General features: G+C 43.1%; 1 protein-coding gene across 3 annotated transcripts in view; it reads right to left on the bottom strand.

The window, feature by feature from the left end:
• Window positions 1-943: 943 nt before the first annotated feature.
• Window positions 944-24,246, bottom strand: part of Arl15 (ARF like GTPase 15) — a 360,415-nt gene continuing 337,112 nt past the window's right edge. For all 3 annotated transcript variants that reach the window (XM_048443043.3, XM_085676705.2, XM_087896892.1), the window contains exon 5: window positions 944-3,508. In XM_048443043.3, coding sequence (XP_048299000.1) covers window positions 3,356-3,508 — 153 coding nt within the window. In that variant the 3' untranslated portion in view covers window positions 944-3,355. The remainder of the gene's footprint in view (window positions 3,509-24,246) is intronic.

Genomic DNA, 24,246 nt, shown 5'->3' with positions numbered 1-24,246 from the left:
AAGGCTGGGGACCAGTATTACAAACTTTGTGCATATCAAAGACTGATCCTCTCTTCCAGGCACTGAAATGAGGACCCTCAAGAGCCTATACCCACTCCCAGCCCCGCCATCTCACATGTCCTTTCGTCTTTTGTTTGATACGTTAGGTCAGATTAATGAAGATGCCTTCTGCCGCTGGATCAAGCCAGCAGGAACACAACATTTCCACTAGAGTCTGAGTCTGCAGTCTGGGCAGGAGAAATCACCCAGTTGCTGCTTTAAAATTTTGCATTCTGCCCACACTTGCTTAGGTAGGGCCGAGATGATGAGGCAGGTGTGAAACTCAGAAGAAAGTGATTGGAACTCTCTGGGCCTGAGTGATCTGTGTCAGGAAAAATCTTGTGCTTGGCAGAAACATGGGCCAGAGTTGGAGTTTCCTCTTTTACCACATACCCTGCCCCCATTTTTCTTCTCATCCTCTCTCCACCTGCTTTTGAATTTTACTTTCCCATTCTCATCCTCACGGATGGACATATAAATGTTTAGCACGTCTTCCTAAATTCATTAAGAATATCCACCAGCTCCCTAAGGGCATCAAAAAACCATCGGAAGAAATAGCTCATTGAACTCAACTTGCAGCAAGTGACCTTCAGGAGAGATGATAAAGGACGATCCTCTGTGAAGGATGACACACCACATCTCCAACCTCTTTACTCCCTAAGAGAATGGCTCCCAGGAAAGCACACTGGCACTCAAGTAGAACTGACTGGAAAAGGCACTAGGCTTCTTTTTCTCTTAAGTTTCTCACAACGGCTTCCAAAGAAACATGTACTAATAATTTGTTCTGACTCAAAAGCAGCAAGACGTATTTTGAAGATTTTTTTTTAAACAAGCAACACAAAGTAAACAGAATTCTGGGGCTCTCAAATGCTGAGACTGAAAAGAGCGAGTCTGGAAACACCAGTTCTACTAAGCATTTATTTTCATTGCAAGATAGTGGAAATCATATAAATCACGGGCCAGGTAAAGCTCTTCTTGCCTAGCAAACGTCCACATGAACCGGTCAACCTTTAAGTATAGGTTATATCTCAATAGAAAGACAGGGTAATATAGCAGTTACCCGGCAACCAATACTGTAAACTACGGTAGATACAAAGTTTTATATAAATAAATTGCCAGTAGAAAAAAAGGCAACGGCTTCAGCTAAGAAGGTACAAAAATGGGTCACTTCCATAAATATAACAAGATGCTAACTGAAGAAATACATAACAGACTGTTTTCCTATATATATATTTGAATATGCAAACTAAGACACCTGTGGCACCTTACACAAAAGTAAGAACAAGACACACAGCCCCTCCCCTTCCCTCTCCCCTCCCCCACATGGGTTTCCCAAACACAGCAAATTCTAGGGTTACAGAGACGGGATGCCAAGAGGAGCAATAAGACAGCGTGCTCCGACCCGCTAGACAAAGAAGGAGCCTCATTGACAGTTGTAAAGCATCAGGCGTCAGACAGAAACTTGTCAAAAACAGCTGTTGTTGGGTACTGATTGATAATGTTTTCATTCTGACGGCTGCGACGCTGCAGACAGTCTCCGGGCTGCGGAGAAGCCCATCGCTGGCGCACATGAACACACACAGACAACGGGAAGTCATTTAACAGATGGCAAGGAGCACTCAGCCACAGCATCTTCAAAAAGACAACATTCTCCATTTAATGAACTTGCAGGGAGAGAGAGAGCAAAGAGGAATTAAAGATCTGTGCTCTCCGTGGACCATCCCACAGAGTGGGAATTATTCAGGGATACTTTAGACAAAATGAATCACCACGGAGCCTTCTCTGGTCTACGCCGTGTATATATTTTAAAAGGCTTAAAGAGGTGCGGGATTGTTTTAATTAAAATCCATTTACGAGATGAAATCACTACATCTGAGCGCTGTGAGGGGTTTGAAGACTGTCCTCTGGAGAGTCACAAGGTTTTCTGTCACCCTGCACTAAATATGACATTGAGTCTGTGATGTCACGGTATCCAGCTACAGTACCTAAAAATGAGAGACTTGTGTTTTTATTGCTTGGGTGCAGGGAGCAGCTTTCTATCATTTGGCCACTTTGAATATAGTGAATAACTGGTCAAACATTTACAAGATGTGCCAATGAATATTTCATCCATGAGCCTCAATATTCATAAATTATTCCTGATTTAGAAAAGGTCAAAGGTGTTAAATCTTACTAAAACTGTACATTGTTCTATGCAATTTTATCATTTCAACTAAGTGGAAAAAAATTAGTTCCAAAGGCTGAGAGTAGGCCCTCTATTTATTTGCTGTAGCCCAGCAGATGCTAAGGGCACAGGACACCCCTGAAAATAGAGGTTTATAATAGAAATACTGACAGACCTTTACTAAACGGAGGCCTGAGCCGACTCCCCAGTCAGCATCCTCATTGATGAATAAGTAACAGGGTGTGCCTTGAGCTTCATCAAATCCATGCCAACTTAAATCCCAACCGTGGATTAGACATTGGCTGTTATGTTTATTATTTGAAAAGTCATTTTCTTGATTTCATTCAAACATTTTTGATTTTTTTTTAAGCGAAAACAAATGCTCACACTGCAGCTTGGCTTTTTGCAGATTAATGACTCCATTAAATATCTGCAGACTTGATCAAATGGGACTCCGTGGTGCCTGTGCTTGCCTAAATTCTCCAACTCTCTCAACCAGGATGCCGTCCTCCTGAGGGAGGGAACATGGCTGCAGGCAGAACCAAGTAAGCATCACACAACTGCTTTCTCGGTTCTTCAGAGCCAGTTTTATGAAAAGATGAGCAGGCGAAGCTTTGGGTGGTCACGTTGTGGTCACGTTCACTCATAGCCTATAAAGTAAACACACACACACACACACACCAGACAAGACAAAATAAAGTGTAAAAAACTTGACCCCTTAGAAGATGATGGAAACGGCATATACATCGTGGGGAGTCTAGTTCCAATTGCCTAAGCTCAAGCCCAGGGAAGTTAGTGAAGGCGCGGGAGTCTGAGTTCCTCAGAAGGGTTTCATTTCCGTGAGCCGCGTGTTCCATCCACTTTAGCACAAAGCACAGAAGAGAGTCTTAGGCCAACAGAAGGAAGAAACATGCGTTGAAGACAATTCGCGGTAAACAGAGAATCAGTTCTCCCTCAGTAGTGTGTATTTGACGTTAATGCGAGGCTAATTCACCTGACTTACGGAACAGTCACTTAGCAGAGAGACGAGAGGCTGGAGGAGCGAGAGGAGAGGAGATACTGAAGCCATGACAGTCTTGATACCAACATGAAATCAGAATGGGAAGCTGACATGATGGGTTCAAGGCTCTCGGGGAACTCCTGTGTCAGATTTCACATTCTCATGGCCTCCAGGTCTTTTTCTTCTAACAAGCTTATGAGCTGGGAGAAGCTGTCTTTCAGTGCGACCGTGTCATCTAGTGAGGATGGCTGCAGAATCCAGCGTTTGCCACGTGCAAGTGGTTCAAGTTCAAAGTATTTTTTGATCTGAAGAGAGAGAAAAAAAGAGATGTGTTAATAATTATATCAGGACCTTTTTTCCCCCTTACTAAGATACTAAAATGACGAAGTGGAGGGTATTAAGTGGAATTCATATGAACAGTCGTGTGCAGACATTCCTAAGACTGTCTGTCCACTGCTGTTGTCCTATGTTGTGACTCCGGAGTGTTTCCTTTGGGCACGGGTGACCTGCTAGCGAGTCACCATTCCAACTTGACACTCAACTGCTGGGGAGTTCTTACGAAGTTCAAGAAAGCATTTTATGTAATATGGGACAGGAAGAAACACAGAAGAACACCAAGAAGATTCCACTTACTCTAGTCGTTGCTAGCCATGTGACAATGGCTGTCTTGCCCTGACACAGTATGGATCCTATCAACCACACAAGACAATCTGGAGAGAAGTCACTGTCAGTGATCTCTCTAGTTCCCTTAAATTTCCAGTGGACATTTCTGAGAGCTAGGAAAGGGTCTTCTAGAAGAAAGAATAGGAGCTAAAGGTCCCGTGCTCAAGGGTGTTCAGGAACGTCTAGAAAAACTACCAGATTTGCACACATGCATAGAGTCTCTCGGGTTTTCTCCCTTCCTGATCCTGAATTCGCTAGGAGGGAAAGATCAAACCCCTGACGGAATCAGTTTCACACATTAGGGCTTACAGAAGTACTGGCTTTGCTCTCAAGGGATGGGATAAAGTGAAGAATTCTTCCGGCTCCCCACTCATTCACACCCAGGAGGCCAAAATAAAACTTGGTACTTATCACCAAGGAAGATTTTCTGAAAACCATACTCCCGATTTTCTGAAAGCCACTCCCAAATGTTCTATTCTGCCATCGCCAAGGCCAAACTGCTACCCTCAAAACCACTCTGTCCAGACTGGCTCACCAGAGCAGACATCCAGAAATACAAAGGGCTCTGTTGTTGTTATGGAGCTTTGTTTGTTTGTTTTGCTTTCTGAAGCAGGGTTTCACTCGCAGTCCTGACTGTGTCAGAACTCCTCAAACTTGTGGCCAATCCTCCTGCCTCTGATCCCAAGGTATTGGAATTATAGATGGGCACCACATGTCTGACTCAGAAATATCAAATGTTGTACTAATTTAGAAATTAAAATAATGCTAAAGTTTTGTAGTTCAGGAATATCCCTAAAAGTCCTCTCCTAAAGGCTGATCATGGTGTCCCAGGCCTTTAATCCCACACTTGGGAGGCAGAGACGGGCGGATCTCTGTGGGTTGAGTTCTGGGTTAGTCAGGAATACATAGTGAGATCCTATCTTAAAACACACACACACACATACACATACACACACACACCACACAGTCCTTAGACATGTTTCACACTGACAACAAATGCCCTTTTCATTCTTTCAAAGAAGCCAATGAGAATTGCAGGGCCCTTGTGATTTGAATTCTGAGGAGTAACGACAATTTATTTCATCCAAAGACCAGAAAATGATGGTTCAGAAAACAGGCCAGAACAATTTGTCATTCAAATTACTACACAAATTATTTAGAGTATACATGCTTATTAGGGATACAAACTTGAGGGCTGGGGAGATGGCTAAGCAGTGAAGTGCTGGCTGTCCTATGTGAGGGAGGACCAGCATTCGGATCCCCAGAACCCGTGTAAATGCTGGGTGGGCGTGGTAGCCTATAATTCCAGCACACTCAGCAGACTAACAAAGGGGATCCCTAGAGCAAGCTGGCCAGCTAGTTTAGCTGAATTTGTGAGTTCTGGGTTCAACTGAAGATCCTACTTCAATAAGTAAGTTGGAGAGTGGCTGAGGGAGATATCCAATGTCAGACCTAGTTCCTTCACCAGTACTACACACACACACACACACACACACACACACACACACACACACACACAAACATGCATGTGCATATATATGTGAAAATTTAAAAAAAAAAAGGCAAAAAACCCAACACCCCAAAGCACTAACCCAAACATGAACTTCCCGTCCCAATTCCATTCTCATGGTTGCTTTTCTTTATTGAATATTGAAAACAGTTTACCTCTCAGAGAACCTAAAGTGGTTTTGTGTAATAATCATTAACGCCAGAGGCTAAGCACGGTCACAAAGGGCAGAGCTGACAGGGGAGCCCTTGGTTAGCAGGTGGGTTAGAGCTGCAGAAGGGACAGGGAGGGAGTATGACCAATGCCACAGCTAGGAGTGGGTTTCCCCAAAGGGTGTAAATCAAAACTTTTGGTCTCCCTTCTCCCAGGAATTGGGACTGCCATGCTTATAAGGCAATCCGATATTTGATCCTGACAGATGATGATTGACGGGTCACAGACAAATTCTGTGTCACTGACATTTTATAACCTTCATTCAAAAGGGCAACATTTTGAATAATACTAACTGGAACCAGGCGGTGGTGGCGCACACCTTTGATCCCAGCACTCGGGAGACAGAGGCAGGCAGATCTCTAAGTTTGAGGCCAGCTTGGTCTACAGAGTGAGTTCCAGGACAGCCAGAGATACACAGAGAAATCCTATTTCGAAAAACCTAATAATAATAGTAATGATAATATCAGAAAGAGCACTAATCATGAGAAATTCAGTAATAAAAAACAATAAGTAGGTAAATGTATCTCAGTAGCAAGATTTCTTCATCTAAAAGTTGCACAGAGTCAAGCTGAGCGTGGTGGTACACACCTTTAATCCCAGCATTTGTAAATCTGAGGCAGCCATTTCTGAGTTAAGGCTAGACTATTCTCCACAGTGATTTCCAGGCCAGATAGGACTACATAGTGAGACCCTGTCTCAAAAAGGAACACGAAACCAGAAACCACACAAAATAACCCTAACAGCCGAATTCCAACTAATGTGAAAACAACATTGGGTTTAATGATCGCCAGGCAACTGGTCGTATTTTGCATTGTTGATAGACAGAACTTAGTGAGTTGTAGCTTGTTTATCACACAGGCACACTTGGAAGAGACTAAAGATGCCTAAAGGTAGGTCTTGTTGAATCCTAAACCAGGAAAGGGAAGCTGTTACGATGGGGTCACCAGGCCGAGAAACCCGGCAGTGTTAAGCTGACAAACAGGGCTGAGTAACTTGAGATTTTCAGCTCCATAAGCTAAGTGGGTACCTAACCCTGCCACAGTCACCCAGCTGGCATTCGAAGGATCCCACACAGTCACAATGTCAGTTTTAAAACAAGATTTCAATCCCCAGATGCACCATCAGTCCCTCTGCTGCCAGAACGCAGCTTTTGACTTATCGGAGTTTCGTGTTTCTAAGCATGACTACGGCAGGGCAGCGAGCAGGGCGGAGGCTGACGGCTCTCTCTTTCCGAATCAATTCTTTGTTTTCTTACATGAACCTGATGTCAGGTTTTGCTTCCCCAAATTACGGTCACGTTGACTTTCTACCAGCATATTTTTATTTTGATGTTGATGATAATTTTAAAGAGTAGTGTTTAAGTTTGACTAAAATGATGAGTTTGAATCCATGTTCCCTTTCAAAGGCAAAAGAGTGCTGCTGATGTCTCTTTGTTCAAGACTGTTCCATTACAGAGAGACAAGTTCTAAATATGAACCCAAGTCTTTTGAAAGACTTCATTGCTGCGTACATGTCATGGTTAGCTGGAAAGTGTGAGAAGATGGCATTTGGGGGAATGACATCAGAATGCAGTTGCCTGGCAACCTGTGGTCATTTAGCTATTTTCAGGATAGTCACACAGTGGCCATTGGTCAGTAGCCATGTGTCCACCCTAGAGATAGAAAAACAAAGCCAACCGATTTTAGCTATGTCACCGGAGCCCTTCTCCCCCCATGCGCGGTGAGTGATCTGCATGACTAACGTCCATCATTCACACGTCGGACCCACTGCACAGCCTTTTTATAAAGAAGGCATGGCAGTTCTGCTGTTGCTAATGGTCGTAGCAGCTGCTAAAGCCTCCAGACGTCACACGTCACAGGAATCCCTTTCCTAGGGCTGGGCATGGCCTTTATCCCTGCTTAGGGAGTGACAGCCTAGGACAGTCCTTCTCTAGGAGTCCTTCTCATGGAGGGTCATGGAGGCAATCGTGATGATGCTCTCTGGGTTACTTACCCTCACTCCCCTCTAAAATATTTTACTTTCAAATTCTGTGAGTGAATTTTGAGAAGGCAGGTAGAGTTCCTAGCTCTAATCACTGGCCTCTCGTCAACACCTGCAAATTTCCTTGTATTTACCGTGATAAACTGTCTGCTTCCTGTTTTCGTTAGGAAGCTATGTAAGCAGTGGTGTACCCAGGGGTGACCTAGTTTTCTTTTATGTACTTGGGTAAGCTAAGGGTGGGATAATAGAGCAGGGTTTACTTGGTGCTTTATGTGCGATAGATGTAGGTCCTGAGCTTGGATATTTATAAAGAGAGCTTTGACCCACATGAATGTGTGGTAACATTAAAGACAGAGTCAGGGAGTGACAGCGAATCACGTGGGACCATGCCTGGAATTACACTACGTCATCTCTCGTCCTACAGAATTAAATGCTACAAGGACCAGCTAGTAATTGCTAAAGCTAAAGATATTATACCCCACCTCTGGTGCCTGAAACACTACCTGGGTGGACCCGGCCTGTTGAGAACTGCCCACCTAGCCCTTTGGTGCCTTTCCCACCCACCTGGGGCCATTGCAGGAAGCTGAGTATTGCTTCTCCTGTGCTTCCCCCACATCAAGGAGCAGCAGACACACATTTCCTTTGTGAAACACCAGCAGGCCTTGAGCGGCTTTCCCTAAGTCTGTGCATGGCTGTGACAACACGGAGTAGTGGGGCCTGAAGCAAGCTACGGAACTTTGACAATTTAGATCCTATAGGCTGGCTTGCTATAACTTCCTTCATGCACCTACCATCCCTCATGCAGGACGGCAGTGACCGTGCAAAGGCAGTGGAGGTGTGCCAGGGCAAGCCAGCTGTGCCAGCGTGCTATCTGCAGCCACGGGGCGGGTGGTGTAGAACAGAAGTTGTAAGACTGTAAGACAGAATCCCAAGCAGAAGCAGCAACAGCCTGGCCAGGGGGTTGTCATTAGTGCTTCTAGAATCACAGGGCTGCTGGGTACTGCCCCAGTCCTGGGCTTTCCAATGATCATAAAAGACTGGTTAGTAACATGCAGTTTAGAAAAGGACTTTTCCCGCATCCCTGCTCTGTGAGGATACTTCAATCAAAAGCAAGAAAAACAGCTGATTCAAATAAAAGGTGATATTGTGATTTAGACTAGCTCTTACATTATGGGAAATGATTTGGTAAGTATTCTGTTAGGGGGCTGAGAAAGAGACTTCAGAAATAAGAGGCATCTTCTTTTTTTGTCTCGAAACAGGATCAAGTGTTGCTGTGAAGTTCAGGATGATAACCTTCAGCTCCTGAAAACCAACAGTGATCGGTCAGCGGGCAGGGTGAGGACTTCAGATCTCAGGGCCGGCCAAAAGAACTATAGCCTGTGCCTGGTGTCGCGGCACACACCTTTAATCCTACCACACCAGAGGCAGGAGCAGGTGATCTCCGAGTTCGAGGTCAGGTAGGTATAGACCTACCTATAGTGTTTCAGGTTCACTCCCGGACTCTTTAGCAAGGTCCAGTGTCAAAAAACAAACACAAAACCAAAAACTGTAGTTGGGGGACTTTGTATGTAGAAGGGCAAGCCAGCTTGGAAGGCAACTGAGTTAGTGATCTTGCTCAAGCCCCTTACTGTTTTCCTATAATTAAAATACATGAGCTGGTCACCATTGGTGTTTTTCTTTTTCTTTTTTTGTGGTTTGTCCTTTTTCTTCTACTGTGGTAACAGGAGTCAGGCTCTGGGTCTTGCAGATGCTGGGCAAGGACTTTAGCACTGAGCCAGACTCACAACCTTTAACAACGGTTTCCGAGCTAGGCAGGCATGTATGACTTTTAATCTCTTCACTTCGATGTCTAAGCCATCAAGCGGACCCTGCACTGACGGCAATTTTGTCGGGCTTTTCCCATGACTGTTAAGGAAGGAACAGGAGTTTGCTCATCTCCACCCTGGCCCCTTGCTTTCATCTCTTCAGCAGATAAACCTGCTGTAATGACAGGGAAAGCTTCTTTAGAGATACTTGTAAATTTCCTCCTGAGTCATAGGCTGGGGTCTGCTGGCACCAGGACAAGCGACAGCTCACGTGTGCCCTCTCTCTGCAACTCCAGGGGGGGATGAGGATTGCAAACTGCTGAAGTCATGCATGAAATCATTCACATTTTGCAGTATTCTTGCATCCCCAAAAAAATCTTCAAGCACAACTAATCAATCTTTTTTTTTTTTTTTTGAGTCAATCATTAAACCATTGCCCAGTGAGTAAGCATGCCTTGCCTGTGTGCTTGCAAAGGGGGCCTTTGCTTACGGACGCTCCTGGGGCAGGCTCAAGTCAGAGAGAACTATGCCCATGAAGGGGCTCCAGGATGGGTGTGAAGACCGCGGCAGAACACCACTAAGATTCTTCAGAACACATAGTTGGCAGCGTGTTTAAGAGAGCTGCCCGGCTGCCCCCTGTTCATTGTACTGCTTGTAGGATTGTGAAATCCTCAGAAAGGTGTTAAGTATGCCATGCCACCGAGGACAGAGATAAATAACGCAAACAAAATCAGTATGCAATATTCCTAAAGACATCGCTGAGAATGGACACTTACTTCATACTGGGTATCAGCGGGGACAGAGAATGTCTACTGATGTCCCCTGAATCCGTGCCACTGTGCGAGTGTATGAAGGAAGGTGGATGCTCGGTTTGTAGAGGACCGCGTGGAACGTGTTTGCGGTACAGCTTCTTAAGGAAGCGCACGTTCAGTGCAGCTGCCTGACCTTGGAATGATCACAGGCCAGACAGATGACTTCAGGTTATTACCTGTGACTAAGCCTTGCCTTTATTACAAGTCTCCTTCCCAAGCCAGGAACCTCTGTTGTGTGCAGGATGCTGTACGTTAGAATGGTAATTAGACAGCAACCCAGTTTCCCATTGCATAGGGAACTTAGCAAGTCCCAGGGTGGCCAAACAGAACCATCGCACTTGCTTTGGTGGTGGAAGTTAGGAGCTGATAAGCATTCCTAGATTTGCCTAACCTGCTAATGTAGAAGTACAGCACAAGCTACATCTATTTTCTATTTCTGATATACCTGAGGGGCTCGTTTTATTTTCCTGTCCCCTCTTTCCCTCCCCCCCCCCAAAAAAAACCCTGCTTATGAGATCACCATCCAAGAGCTGAAAATAGGCAGGATGCTCCTGGTCTTCAGGATGAGACTCAGTCTTCCTGTATCTGTACTTGTTCCACACTCCTTCCAGAATCTGACTTCTAGGGAGTCCAGTCTACAGGCCTCTGCTGAAATCCCTGCTTCTAGCCCAAGGTTCTTCTACTCACAGATGGCAAGGATCAGCCTACAAATGCCACCCATCACCCTCTTTGAGACAGGGTCTCACGGTGTAGCTCTGGCTGACCTAGAATTCGCTCTATAGACCACGATGGTCTCAAGCTTGTAGAGATCCACTTGCCTCTGCCTGCCTAGTGCTGGGATTCAAGTGTGCATCACCACATCTGCTCTGCTTCCCTCCCCCCATTATCTTTTAGAACATGGCTTAAGTCCTACAACCTCAAGAGACCTTGGAGGTATAGGAAAAACATTTAAGATTAGGGGGTACCTCAGTCACAGGAGCCTTTGTGGATCACCACCGCCACACCCAGGCACCATGAATGACTTATAAATAAAGTTTTATTGGAAGAGGGCATGCTCACTCACTTAAACATTATCTATGGATGCTTTCATGCTACAACTGCAAATTTGGGTAATTGCCAGAGAGACAGACAGCATGTCACACAGCCTGGAATGTTCACTCTCCACGCTCTGGCTTAGAACATTTTGCTTTGTGTTCTTTCCAACAGGCAAGCACAGGAGTGTATGGTCTGGGCAATAAGCTTCTGGGGTAGTTTGACCTCATCCTGCTGGACCACTTCTTCCTCACTTGGACTCACACTATTGCAGATGGACAGTTTGCCAAGGCTCCAGTTATGATGTCAGATGTGGGGAGGGGAGTCTAGCTGGCAGGTTGGCAGTTTCTAAGCAAAGCCATATTTTAATTCCTTTTCATGTTCAGCCTGGTTGGTCTTGACGTAGAGACTAGAGTTCCTAAGGGCCACCAAAGCTAGCTAGGGAACAGAGAAAATTTCTACCAAGTCTTCTAGTAATACATCCCAAAAGGTGTAAGTCTGTCACGTGTTACTCTGAAAATGTTGGTGTCCTTTAAGGGTGGCTCTTAGTTCCGCTACTTTGCAGTTTTGAAAGGAATATATAATTTACTAAATGTATACTGTCTAAAGTCTAGTGTTTTTCTGAAGATCTGTGGTCAACTTAAAAATTTAGTATTATATTTATAAGCCTTTTAAATTCAGGGTACCTGTAAGGTTCTTTAGGTTCACTTATAAAGGATTTAACTATTGTAACATTTTATAATTCCATATATCAATTTAATACATTTAATATCCCTTTAAAAAAAAACATCTAGAGTGTGTAGCAATCAAAAAACCCTTAAGTAGTTGAAAAGTTTTAAAAGATTTTTTTTCTGTCAAATTATTAAACGACTCTCAAATTTGGGAATATTTTAAATCCTGTAAGTGGACACCTTCTCTGAAGTTTCTTTTTTTTTCCAATTTATTTTTATTTCATGAGCATTGGTATTTTGCCTGCATGTATGTCTGTGTAAGGGTGTCATGTCCCCTGGAACTGGAGTTACAGACAGCTATGAGCTGCCATGTGGGTTTTGGGAACTGAACTGGAGTCCTGTATAAGAGCAGTCAGTGCTCTTAACCACAAAGCCATCTCTCCAGCCCCCTTCTCTGAGGATTCTAATTCCTTCACTGCTTGGGTGAATCTCCAATTATTTAGCAAACATCTTTACATTTGGTTTGATAGGTATTTTGTTTTCTTTTAGTGATATATAATTTGATAATTTCATCCATTCAAAATGTATAATTCAGCCTCTCTCATGTAGTCACAGAGCTATGAAGCTGGCACCACCGACTAGTTCTAGAATATTCCACCTAGAAAAGAAACTCCTTATTAGCAATCACGTCTCAACTCCTCCTTCAGCCAGTGCCTATGAGTTTCTAATTTGATTCTTGTACTAAAGTTTTGTATGTTCTGAACATTTCATACACACCAAACCACATGTGTTGCCCTTTGTGACTGGCTTCTTTCGGTGTGTTCCTGGTTCATCCACACATTGCAATGTGCATTAATCCTGCTCTCTTTTTTTTATGGCTGAATTATATTCCAGTATATGGATAGCTCCCACTTCATTTAGCCTTTCACTGGCTTATAGACATTGGGGTTAGTTCCACTTTTTTTTTTCCTTTTTTTTGGCTATTGTGAATGACGTTGATATGAGACATGTTTAAGTTTTTGTGTAAATACATTTTCACTTCTCCCTTATCTTTTCTATGAGTAGAATTCCTGAGGTTATATGTTTACTCAATGTGTCAAAATATTCCTCCTTGTATGTATTTTATGTATTGATTTCTATACATTGGAACATCCTTGCAATACTGACAGAAAATCAACTTGGTCACATAAATATTCTTTTTTATATGTTGCTGGGTTCATTTGCTAGTATTAGAAATTCTTATATTTAAACAGTGTGTGTGTGTGTGTGTGTGTGTGTGTGTGTGTGTGTGTGTGTGTGTTAGTACATGATTGCCATGACATCCATGCAGAGGTCAGAGGACAACTTGTGAGAGCTGGTTCTCTCTACCATGTAGGACCTAGGTATTCAACTCAGTGCCAGGGTTGATGGCCCAATTCCTTTCCAGCTCTTAGTTGAGGATCCCTGTATTTATAGTCACGGGAGATACTGGCCTATAGTTTATTTTCTATATAATGCTTTTCTCTGTCTCTAAGATCATAGCAATCCTGGCCTCATACATTGAGTTGAAAAGTATTCCTCAAGAAGGGCTGCTTATTTTAAAAATACTTCATAGAATTTGGTCCTGCTCTTTTCTTGTGGGTCAATGCTTTGATTAACTCAGTGCCTTTACTTGTTAAGGTCTATTCAGACTTTCCATTTTCTGTTAGCTTCAGTTGTTCATTATCCTTTGAATATGCACATATGATCTGGTATATCTAACTCAGAGTATATACACCTAATCTATATCACATCGTGGCTATCTAATTCACAGGGTATAATATCTACCTCTAATCTGGGCTATCTAATTCACAGGATGTGCACACCTAGTCTGGGAATTCACTGGCAAGCAGTTTTCATGCCATGCTCCGGGAACTGCATTTATTTCGGTTAGGTCAGCTGGCAATGGCTCCATTTTCAATCTTCATTTTGTTGATTTAAGTCTCTCATTTTTACTCGGTTGGATAAACTTTGGTCAATTTTGTTGTTATTCTCAATGAATTCATTTTTGAATTTACTTATTTTCTTTATTGTTTTCTTAATCTCTACTTCCCTTATTTCTGGTCTCATTTTTCTAGTTTTTCTTCCCACTTGCTTTAACTTTATGTTGTACTTTTTCTTAGATTCCTAAGGTTAAGTCAACTTTTACTTTTTTGGTTTTTTTTCATATTTTAATTAGTCTTCTGATAATTTTGTGCAATTGTTTTGATCACATTTACCTTCCCAGATCCAACCCCCTCTCCCCCAAGTTTGTGCCCCCCTCAATCAAGGCCAATTTGTGCTATCCAAATATTCTTTGATCTGTGGCCGTCCACTGGAGTATGGTGCACTTATCAGGGCTACGCTCCTGGAGAAAACAAAGCCTTCCAACTTTTACTTTAAAGGTTATTCTTTTGGATCACATGCCCATATGATTGTTTGAATCTCTTTTGTTGACTGATTTGAGCACAGGGAGTTCCATATTCTTTTCATGTTATTTTTCAAGACTGTATCTCTTATTAGCATGAAAAAGAAAATCCAGTTAGGCACATATATCTCACAGCTTGTAATTTCCACATTCACTAGAGGTAACAACATACAACGATATAGAAAAATCAAAATGTTAAAGTAATTTGATTTTCACACAGAGCACAGAAGTCATACGCTTATAGGCTAAAGACAGCAGCCCTGGCTTCCTTCTTTCTCCCCCACATCTATTTAACTAGTTCCATAATTTGAGCTATTAACTGCTTACTTCTAGTACCATATTTTGAGGAACTGAAGAAGTTTGTGACTTAAAGAGCAAGAAGATCAGTTTAAAGTTCCAGAAGGTAAAGACGATCCAGCGGTTCACAAGATGGAAATAGGCCTGGGTAGAACAAACCAAGTGGGCTCAGAGGTTCACAAGGCATCAAGGTGAGGTTTGGTTTGTAGGTAGTTATGGCAGGATGTAAATGCTGAAGAAGGGCTCTGGGAGCTTCAGGGAGTTAGCTATCAAAACAGAATGAGGCTAAGATATAAAGTCTGAGCATAGGGCTGGTACACGGAAGAAGAAGAAGGCCGGAGAACTACGGAAAGTAAGTCGGATTGGCTAATAGGCTCTGGATCGCATGGTCCAAGGCCCAGACCCTATGAGTTCTTCAGTTCCATGAGTCATTGTTTCCCTCATACCAGGCATTATAAATAATTTCTGTATAAATTAATGAGAGGTATCAGATATGATAGAAGAAAACATCTCTACAGGTCTGTGGCAAACTCCATTTCCAAAGATGATAACCTTGATCTGGATAATTTTTCTCTAAATTTTTATATGTAATGGACCTTAGTTCCTTGGGAACACAGACACTGAAAAGGAATGTTTTGTTCTCTCTAATGTAATGTACCTACTATCTTGTTGGCCACAGAAGATACTCTTTATTTTTTTTTTTTAAATGGACTTCAAGAGCTGAACTATCGTAACAAAGACAGCGGCCCAGGTCCTTTGTTTCCCCCACACACTAAAATGAGAGCAACTGAAGGAAGCTGAGTATCAGAGTGGACTTACTGCTCTAATTAATTAGGTCAAGGTTTCACACGGAAGGCTCATCTCATAAACAGTTTCAGAACCGTGGGTCTAATTGGTTTAAACTCGCTTACACACATGCCCACAGGCAGCTGCAGTGAGTTGTTTTGCAAACAGAAAAATAAACAGCCTACCACGGAAAAGAGAACCACTCCAAAAATCTCAGACCAATGGGACACTTGGGTTTCAAGCTATTCCTTTAATCTGTGTCCAAACAAAGCATCTAATTCTTATCTTGGAGAATGGAAAGCACTGACACACGCAGAAAAGGGAAGCCTCAGTCGTGCGCTTGTCTTTGCATGCAGGTGCGGGCCGCCTTTTCAATAACGATCTATAACACCATTAATTACAGAGGCAGCCAGGCTTCAGCCCCACACCGTTTTCTTCTTCTTATCTCCCCCTCCTTCCCGTCATCCTTCACTTTCCCCCTTGCAGCAGGGCGCTCGTTCTTGGTACCAAACACCTTTTGGATGTTACAAACACGATTCTTTCTTCTCTAGGATTCTTTCCGATTATAATTTCTCTTTACTGAGTAAAGCAGATATTGTGAGGATCTCTGAAACCTGCAGCTGAAAACCTTTTCCCTGGCAGTACAGCGTGGCTGTTTAAGAGTCTTACCTACATGTATAGCAGTTAGTCAAATATGTACTAGACTGGAAAGGGAGATAATGAGTGAAAACCCCAAGCGCATATCAGAGACAACCAATTAGCTTGTCTGAAACACAGGCTCGTAAAGCTATCGGTAACTTATAAAATGGTCTGCTACACACGAGTAAAATGTTGCTTAAATGACTTGCCTAACTAGATGCAGTCACCATGAAATTGATTCTTTTAGGTTTTTTTTTTTTTAAAAAAAAAACTTAATAGCCATTAACTGTGCATATTGATATGGCGGGCTGGCTGGCTATCCTGGTACTATAAAATGCAGGCTAAAGATATAAGTTCTATATTTTATGAAGTTAAAGGCGGGAAGGGGGGCCTTGAAAAAGAAAAACAACTCATCAGTTGCCGCCTGTGGTGTCTGCCTCAGCAGCTGGGATGGGCCAACGCAGATTACATCCCTTTTGCTGTGCTGAAAGGTTTATCTGGATTGCTAGATGTGTTCCCAAGGCCTCCCAATTCCGAGTCCATGCCCTGTGCTGCAGAAAGCACTTCTTTCCCGCCATAACCTTTGCTTGTGTCAAGAGAGGAAGGAGAAGGAAGCCTATGCTTCAAAGGCACCGTTTGTCACTCAGAGAGCCCCACGTTTCTTCTCACAAGGACTGATACTACAAAGCATTCTAAAAACTTGGTGTTGGCTGATCTGTGAATGATAATTCCTGAACCTATCTCATATTTTCAGCTTTATGAAAAGTATATTGTGTATTATAATAGATCTCTGGCTCTGCCTCGTATTCAGCTCATTTGATTGTATCGCACTACGCTACAATCCAGAGGGTGTGCTCTGACTCTGTTGGGTCTGTTTGTTCTCCCTGCTTATCCAACATGCAGTTCACCGAACCACTGTTAGCTCCCCAACAACAAAGGATTCTCCCTCTGACTCAACAAAATAAAAGGCAATAAACATAGTTAATCAACAGTGACAGTGTATTACATACACAAAAATTCTCAAAAAAAAAAAGAAAGAAAAGAAAACCCAACACACTAGTTTCTATTTTCAACTTTATCTGATCTTCATCATGGATGAGGTGTCCACTGAGGTGTTGGGTATGAGAAAGTAGCAGCAATAATAAGTCCAAGTGCTATGTGGAATCCAAATAACCATGGTCAATAAATATTGGCCTGTGGCACTATGGCAGCACTCTGGCCTAACAAGACAACATTCCCATGTTGGGGCCGATTCAAATTTTTGGGCCTTAAGCGGGAGGCAGACAAATACGGCAAGCAATGAGCTGTTCGGTTGCCAGCGGATGGTGCCAATGGCTCAGTCAGTTGCTGCAGTATTCTAGGGACATTCCTGTCAGCAGTTTGCTGTCTGGCTACAGCAAGGAGCTACAGTGGAAACACTGGGGGGAAATGGAAAATGGGAAGGTGTGGCAGGTCAGGGTAGGGGTTGGGGGAGAACAGCCTGCTTACCCCTCAGTACCACACCTGACCAAGTGAGGGGGCGGGGGGACAGATAACACATACTCTTGAAACTCAGTGCCAGCTTTCAGTCATGGTGAGAGGATTTCTTTCCCTGCTGGCAACTCAGCCAGGAGCCTCATATCCTGGCAACTTAGAAATATGAGCTTGGAAAGAGGCAGCCCAAGGCAAGAAAAGCTAAGTGGTAATCCATCCTGAGGAATTTTAGCAGAAACCCCACACAGAACCAGTTGAACTCAGTTTAAAGCCCGTGAAAGGCAAGTCTGGAGATCATTACTACAAACATAAAGAGAACCCCAGAAAGGAAGGTACAAAGAGCCACGGACTGTATTTCCACAGTACTGTTCGTGTGGCCTGGGGTCCTCGTCATTCCACAATTAGTTGAAGCCACTAATTAGCAACCATGGGAAGAGGAGAGGCAATCATAGTTCTCAGGGGACGTCCAGCAATGTCCTAGGGAAGATACTGGCTGCCACGATGGGAAAAAATGGTATGGGGGGAGAAGGCTCTAGCGGGTCTAGCCAGTGTTATTGCTACACATTCCACAGGGAGATCATCCCCTCCTTTCAACAAAGAACTCTAGCCCTCAGAACTAACAATGCCATGGCTGAGAAACCTTTCATCAAAATTCAAAGAACAGAGGTCACGTTAATGATTCAGTTCTTGGTTGAGTGGCAAGAAGTGTAGGGCTTGTCCCAAACGTGAAGAGATTTAGGATTCAGGCTGGACAGGTAGACAGCATGGAGCAATCAGTGTGGGCAATGGTTCCCACCCTCTGCCCCTTTTTGTTTAAACCAACATGTATCAGTAGGATCAAATCTGAATACATCCAACCGGACTGTAACTAGCGCTGCAAGGAGACTGCCACCAAATACTCACCCTACACAGTCACTGTTTCTAGCTAAGGGACAAGCTAGAGCAAGTCTTATATAATAATGGGACAGGCTGGTAGATATTTTGTGGGTTAACTCACCAATGATATTTGCCACAAAACTAACCTAAGAGAGTGATGGTGGAATACAGAGCCATCGCAGGTAAGGACAAAGCTTTGGCTAATTTAAAAACAATACACAGTTAGAATAAAGGCTCTGTTCATTAGCTTCCTCTTAATCATCTAGGGTTAGCTGAGTCTTCATTGTCACAGTACAAGATGATGCTTGAAGCCTCCCACACAATGGGTTTTGACAGGCCATGCAAAATCATGGCAGACATTCGGGACCAGTGGACTGTTTTTCTGCTACATCTGCCCCGAAGTTGCTTCACAGTTCTCATGGCAATCATATTTGTCCTTATCACGAAGCAGCTTAATTAATGTGATGCCAACAGATGAAACATGAACTTGAAAAGATAACGTCTATTTCTATGAAAAATTAAATGGAAGGCATTCAAAGAACTTAATAAAGCGAAGTCATTAAAACAAACAACTCTTGAATTGGATCTCAATTTTTTTCCAAAACTGATATAGGATTGGAAGGGAAGTTTGCTTCAAGTTCCTTTATCTCATGGTTCTATTTTAAAGAAACAGACAGCCAAATAACCATGAGAGGGGAATGGCCATGCTCTATACAGTGTTAGAAACAGAACACAGAACTCACTAGTGGCCAAACATTCGAGAAAACCCCTTGTCTCAGTATGAAAAGACTAGAGTCATCTGTACATTTAAGCTAAAAAAAAAAAACACCAAAAAACCAAAAAAACAAACCTAGTTAAAATAACTTTCCAATTTTACCAGTTCTTTTCTGTCTTTCCAGTGCTGGAATAGGAACCCTGGGCTTTACTGATCGGTGCTGGGCACTCAGACTCCCAGCAGCCCCCACGCTTGACTAACTTCCACTATCAGCTGAGACAGGCCAGTGGGCTGCTGTGGACTCACAGCTCTAGATTGCCAACCACACTTTTCATCAGGTCTGAATCAAAAGCTGCCTCGGAGGGGAAGTCATTAACACTCGCGGTGCGCTGAGGTTCAGGGTGCTATACGAAACACGTCCACTGTCAGAATCAATACTCCTGTCTATCACCTCACAGCCTTCGGTGAAGGGAAGCAAAGTCTAAAGAAATGAAATTAAAATGCTCAAAGCCACACTCACACAGACTCACGCCATGACAGTTTCCTTAGAAACATTCATGTCTATAAACATGTCTTCCAAATGGATACTGCTTTAGTAAATGCTTAATTATCCTGAGCGAATTTGAAATGTTTCCTTCCTTCCTTCCTTCCTTCCTTCCTTCCCTCCCTCCCTCCCTCCCTCTCTTCTTTCTTTTGACAGAGTTTTTCTGTGTAGCCCTTGCTGTCCTGGAACTTGCTCTGTAGACCAGCCTGGCCTTGAACTGAGAGATCCAACTGCCTCTGCCTTCCAAGTGTTAGGATTAAAGGCGTGCACCACCCGGCCTTGAAATGGCATTTTTAAACTAGAACTTTTGCCTATATTTTGGACACAGAAACAGAAAGAGACTCTAAAGTACACGTATCAATTAAGAAAACTACCACATACTTTTCTTAACCAATGGTTTGCATCGCCATCCTCCACACTTACAGGTCTCTAGGTAACAGGGAAGTGTAATACTTTGTTAAAGTTACCACATTTCTTTAAAAACTTCTCACATTGACTTTCCTATTTGCAACGTGATGATTCTATGCCATGGCTTGAAAATAAAACCTGTGAGATGCCAGATGAGAAAAATGAAGGTTTGTGCCTAGTACCAATTTCTCAAAGTGCAGGGTGGCTGTCATTATGAAGGTAACATACACTAATGCGTGGAAGTGGCATAGAATGCTATAAGCTCACAAAAGTTATCAGACCAGGAGTCATCAGACCGGGAGTTGTCATGTTTAGCATAAAGGACCTGGACTCAGAGTCCGTGAAATGGATTTCCAAACTTTGGATGCCCATATACAATCTATTCTTCCATGTGAAAAGAAGAAAACGGGTGTCTCTGCAGAAATCCGTACTTGAGAAACAAATTCTGTCTCATTTGATGCCCAGCTCTTCATCCAGACCGACGACACTCATAAGCTTCACGTTTCTTACTAGTGAAACACAGCGCACGAGTTTTCAACAACATCTGGGAAACCTGAAATCCCTTGCAGCTGTTGACATGCTTGCATCTGACTTCTTACACAGCGTTGCAGATGGTTGACATGTAGCAACCTGATCACAGGCTGTGCAGCTCTTCAGTGCCCTTCCGGTGGGAGCCAAGAGTCACAGGACATAGACCAGGAACACAAAGCATTGGGCTTTGGGCTGGGGGGTTTGCTTGGTTGCGACAGGACTGATGACTTCACTCATTGGGACACGGGATACTTCCTACCAGCCCGAGGAGAGCAAAGGACATGGCAGATGAAGTGGAGGAGACCGGGCAGGAGTTCTGCCAGAGGTGGAGACAGACGTGAGCTAAGCTAGCTCTTCGCACTCTCACAAATGAAGTTATTAAAGCAAGGAATTATTTCAAGAACCAAAAGACACATTTATTAACTAGCACTTATAAAGGGGTTGAGAAACGGCTGCCTAAATGAGCGATTTTTCTTTGCAGGCAAGGCAGTGGGATGGCCTGCTTCTGCTTCTCGTGGTTTTCATGAAGCATTACAAATTAGACACATAGTCCGAGTTGAAGAGACTCATTTGTGCTGCATCATAGATGCTTAAAAATGTCCCTGTATCTGCACAAAGCATGGAAAGCTCTCTGGAGAATCGTGAACCCTTGCACACCCAGAGTCCCCCTCTCCAGTTCCTCCCATCTGCCAGCTGGGTTTCATTTTAAGAATTTCACACTGAATATAAAGTGCTATTTTGACCATGTGTCTCCAGAAATGTGAGTTTATAGTCTATTCAGCTTGCACAGAAGTGATTGACAGAGAAGGGATTAACCAACTGGATGTCCTGAAGTAGTGATTTCTCCCGGTTACGATACTTATACATGAGGCCAGTAAGAGTATGGCTTCCCAGCAGGGGACTTACTTTTTACTTAACTACTAAGTGACCACCATGCCTGGGACGCTTTTCTTTGTGTTCCTACCTGCCACAGTCACCCGTTTTTACACCTGTTAAATAGGAACACTAGAGCCTTTCTGAAACATCCCTTACAGCAATGCCAATTTGCCGACACACAAACTGTACCTATAGTTAGTGGCCTCCTAGTTTAAGAACCAAGTCACTGAAAAGTATACATGGGTGTGGATACCTTCCTGTCCGTGTCTGTGTCTTTGGCAGGTCGGAGAAGACCAGAGATAATGGGCATGGAGAAAAGAACAGACGGGTTGCTTTAGTATTTCTTTAATATAACCTTACTCTTTTATCTAATGGTACCTCTCAAACACGGAAGATGTTTTCTATACACAGTATTCCGGAGACAACTAGAAAGCTTGGAGCACCTAGAAGAGTCTCAAAGACCATCACCACGGAAGCGCTTCCATATAAAGCAGCCTCCCCACGACAAAAAAAAAAAGGTATCCATCTTGCTCCAGACTTCCAGTGCTCAGGTGTTCCGTGACACGAACACGGTGTTACACCCACACACTCGGGTTGCACAGCTTGCCTCGTGCACCATGAGCAGCTGACCACGGCATCGCACACACAGGAGCTATCACAGAGCCTCTGAGGGGATGTGGCCGCTGCCTTCTGAGAAAGGTATAAATGACTTGACACTGGAGTCTAGTCTCCAAGCTAAAGAACTTCTCTGGTTTTTAGAACTTAGAAAACTTTTAGAACTTCTAATAAATAAATAAATAAAGTAAGTAAGTAAGTAAGCAAGCAAGTAAGTAAAAATATATCTTTCAATATACCAAAGAGCAGGAAGGAGATTAAGGAAAATAGAAATACCCTACTGGAAGACATATATGATGTTCACCCACCTCACATCAGAAAGCCCAATAGATGCTTGCTGTACCAATGGGAAAACAGCAGCGGATAACTCTCTGTAATGGTATCTACTCACACAGCAGAAACAACGGTGGATGCTTGCAAATCATCCTGCTTAAGAAACATAGACTTTCATTTTGTATAAACATTTTGGGGATTTAAATTTTAGACCAATCAAGAACATTTAAATTACGATAATGTGCCCATTTCTGGAAGGTGGGTGGCCTTTCAGGCAATCAACTACCCCTCAGGATTCTTCATTTGCACAAGTGAAGAACTAGACTCCTGCTTACCAGGGTTCAGTGCTCGGGAGGGAATTTCCCATCGTCAGTAGTACCAGTGCCTCAGTAGTACCACTCCCACACAGGAGTGATATCCCCCAACCTCCAGTCTGTCAGATTGCCTTTTACAAGAAGGATGATTTAGGAGATCACTCAAAGGGCCACGTCCGGGATCTTTCTCTAGAGGGGCTCACATGGTCTTCTTACATGTCGGCTTCAACTTGCTGAAGGCTACACAACCACCTTACCCTATGGCATTTTAATACTAGGGTCTTAATTCTGCTTGGTTCACAGAGGCACTGTTATGCATCCCCACCAGAAATACATACAAGTTTAAATTGTCACATATCTATAAATATCCGGAACCAGGCTAACATCTAAATTATGTATCGTGCGCTGGTTTGAGCTTGCATTCTCTGACGACTACTGATGCTGAACATCTTTTCCTTTGCTTACTGGCCAACTGATAAAATATTGTGTCTACTAATTTCGGTGATGTTCAGTTTGTTGACTTTCCCCATTATGACTTATGTTTTGATATCACATCTAACAATAATTTACGCCTAACTAAAAAGATCCAGAACTACATTTAATGTGAAATTTGTCACGGATTACTCATTAGATTACTCAGTGTCTCCCATGGGAAGAAAACATTTAGAATTATGCCAGGACAGCTTTTATTTCCCTTTGAAAACAAATCTACCCTCTTTTCCTATAACAACAACAAGGGGTTGAGTGTTGGTGCTTTGTCATAGCTTTGCTGGTCATAACCACTTAGCAGAACACGCCAAGTCTTCCTGCCAGACTTGTCTTGGGACAGTCCTACTATGTTTAGGGGCTTACAAGTGTTTGACAATACTCTTATTGTGTAGTATAGACTTAAAAAGTCATTTCGATGTAAGAAACTCAACAGAAACGTATTTTAGGAACGGGTGTTCACATACTACAGAAAGAAAAACATTCTTAAGGAGAGCAAATCTCTTGTAGCAAAGTACAACGTGCTGATCGATTGCTTTGTTATTTAAAACAAATGATGCTCAGGATGGCATTTTACCAGACGTTGTCCTTCTCTTCTCTGGTTCACAGTCTGTATCCACTAGGGGCTATAGGGAGATGGGATTTTAACTGTACTGCCCCATTTCTGTCTTCTATATATTGAATATCGGCTGACATTTTTAATAATGCCATGTAATCAACCCTAACAACACTCCAAAATAATCTTCCAGTGCTATAACGGGGAAAAGGGAAGAAGCTAAAGTCTGCTTAGCCATAGGACTCTGACTAAATTCCATGAGACCTAATTTCCATGCTCTCCACCCAAAAAAGAAAAACATCCAGATAAGCAACTCATCTCAGAGAACACTCCAAGCAGAAGACACACAGAGATGCCTGTTTCTACCTTTGAACTTCATTGCAATCACTGAGGCGACTCCTTTCCCACATGACAACACTGGACACTATCACACATGAACCCTGAGACACAATCTGGGTTCACTGGTAGCTGCCAATACATAGCATGAGTCCCCAACAGGCCAGTAATTGATAGAAGGTTGTGAATTCCTGGGTGATCTGGATTTAA

This window comes from Myodes glareolus, chromosome 15, assembly GCF_982192425.1.
Source record: "Myodes glareolus chromosome 15, mMyoGla1.1, whole genome shotgun sequence".
Taxonomy (NCBI): Eukaryota; Metazoa; Chordata; class Mammalia; order Rodentia; family Cricetidae; genus Myodes; species Myodes glareolus.
This window is presented reverse-complemented; position numbering and strand designations above follow the sequence as displayed.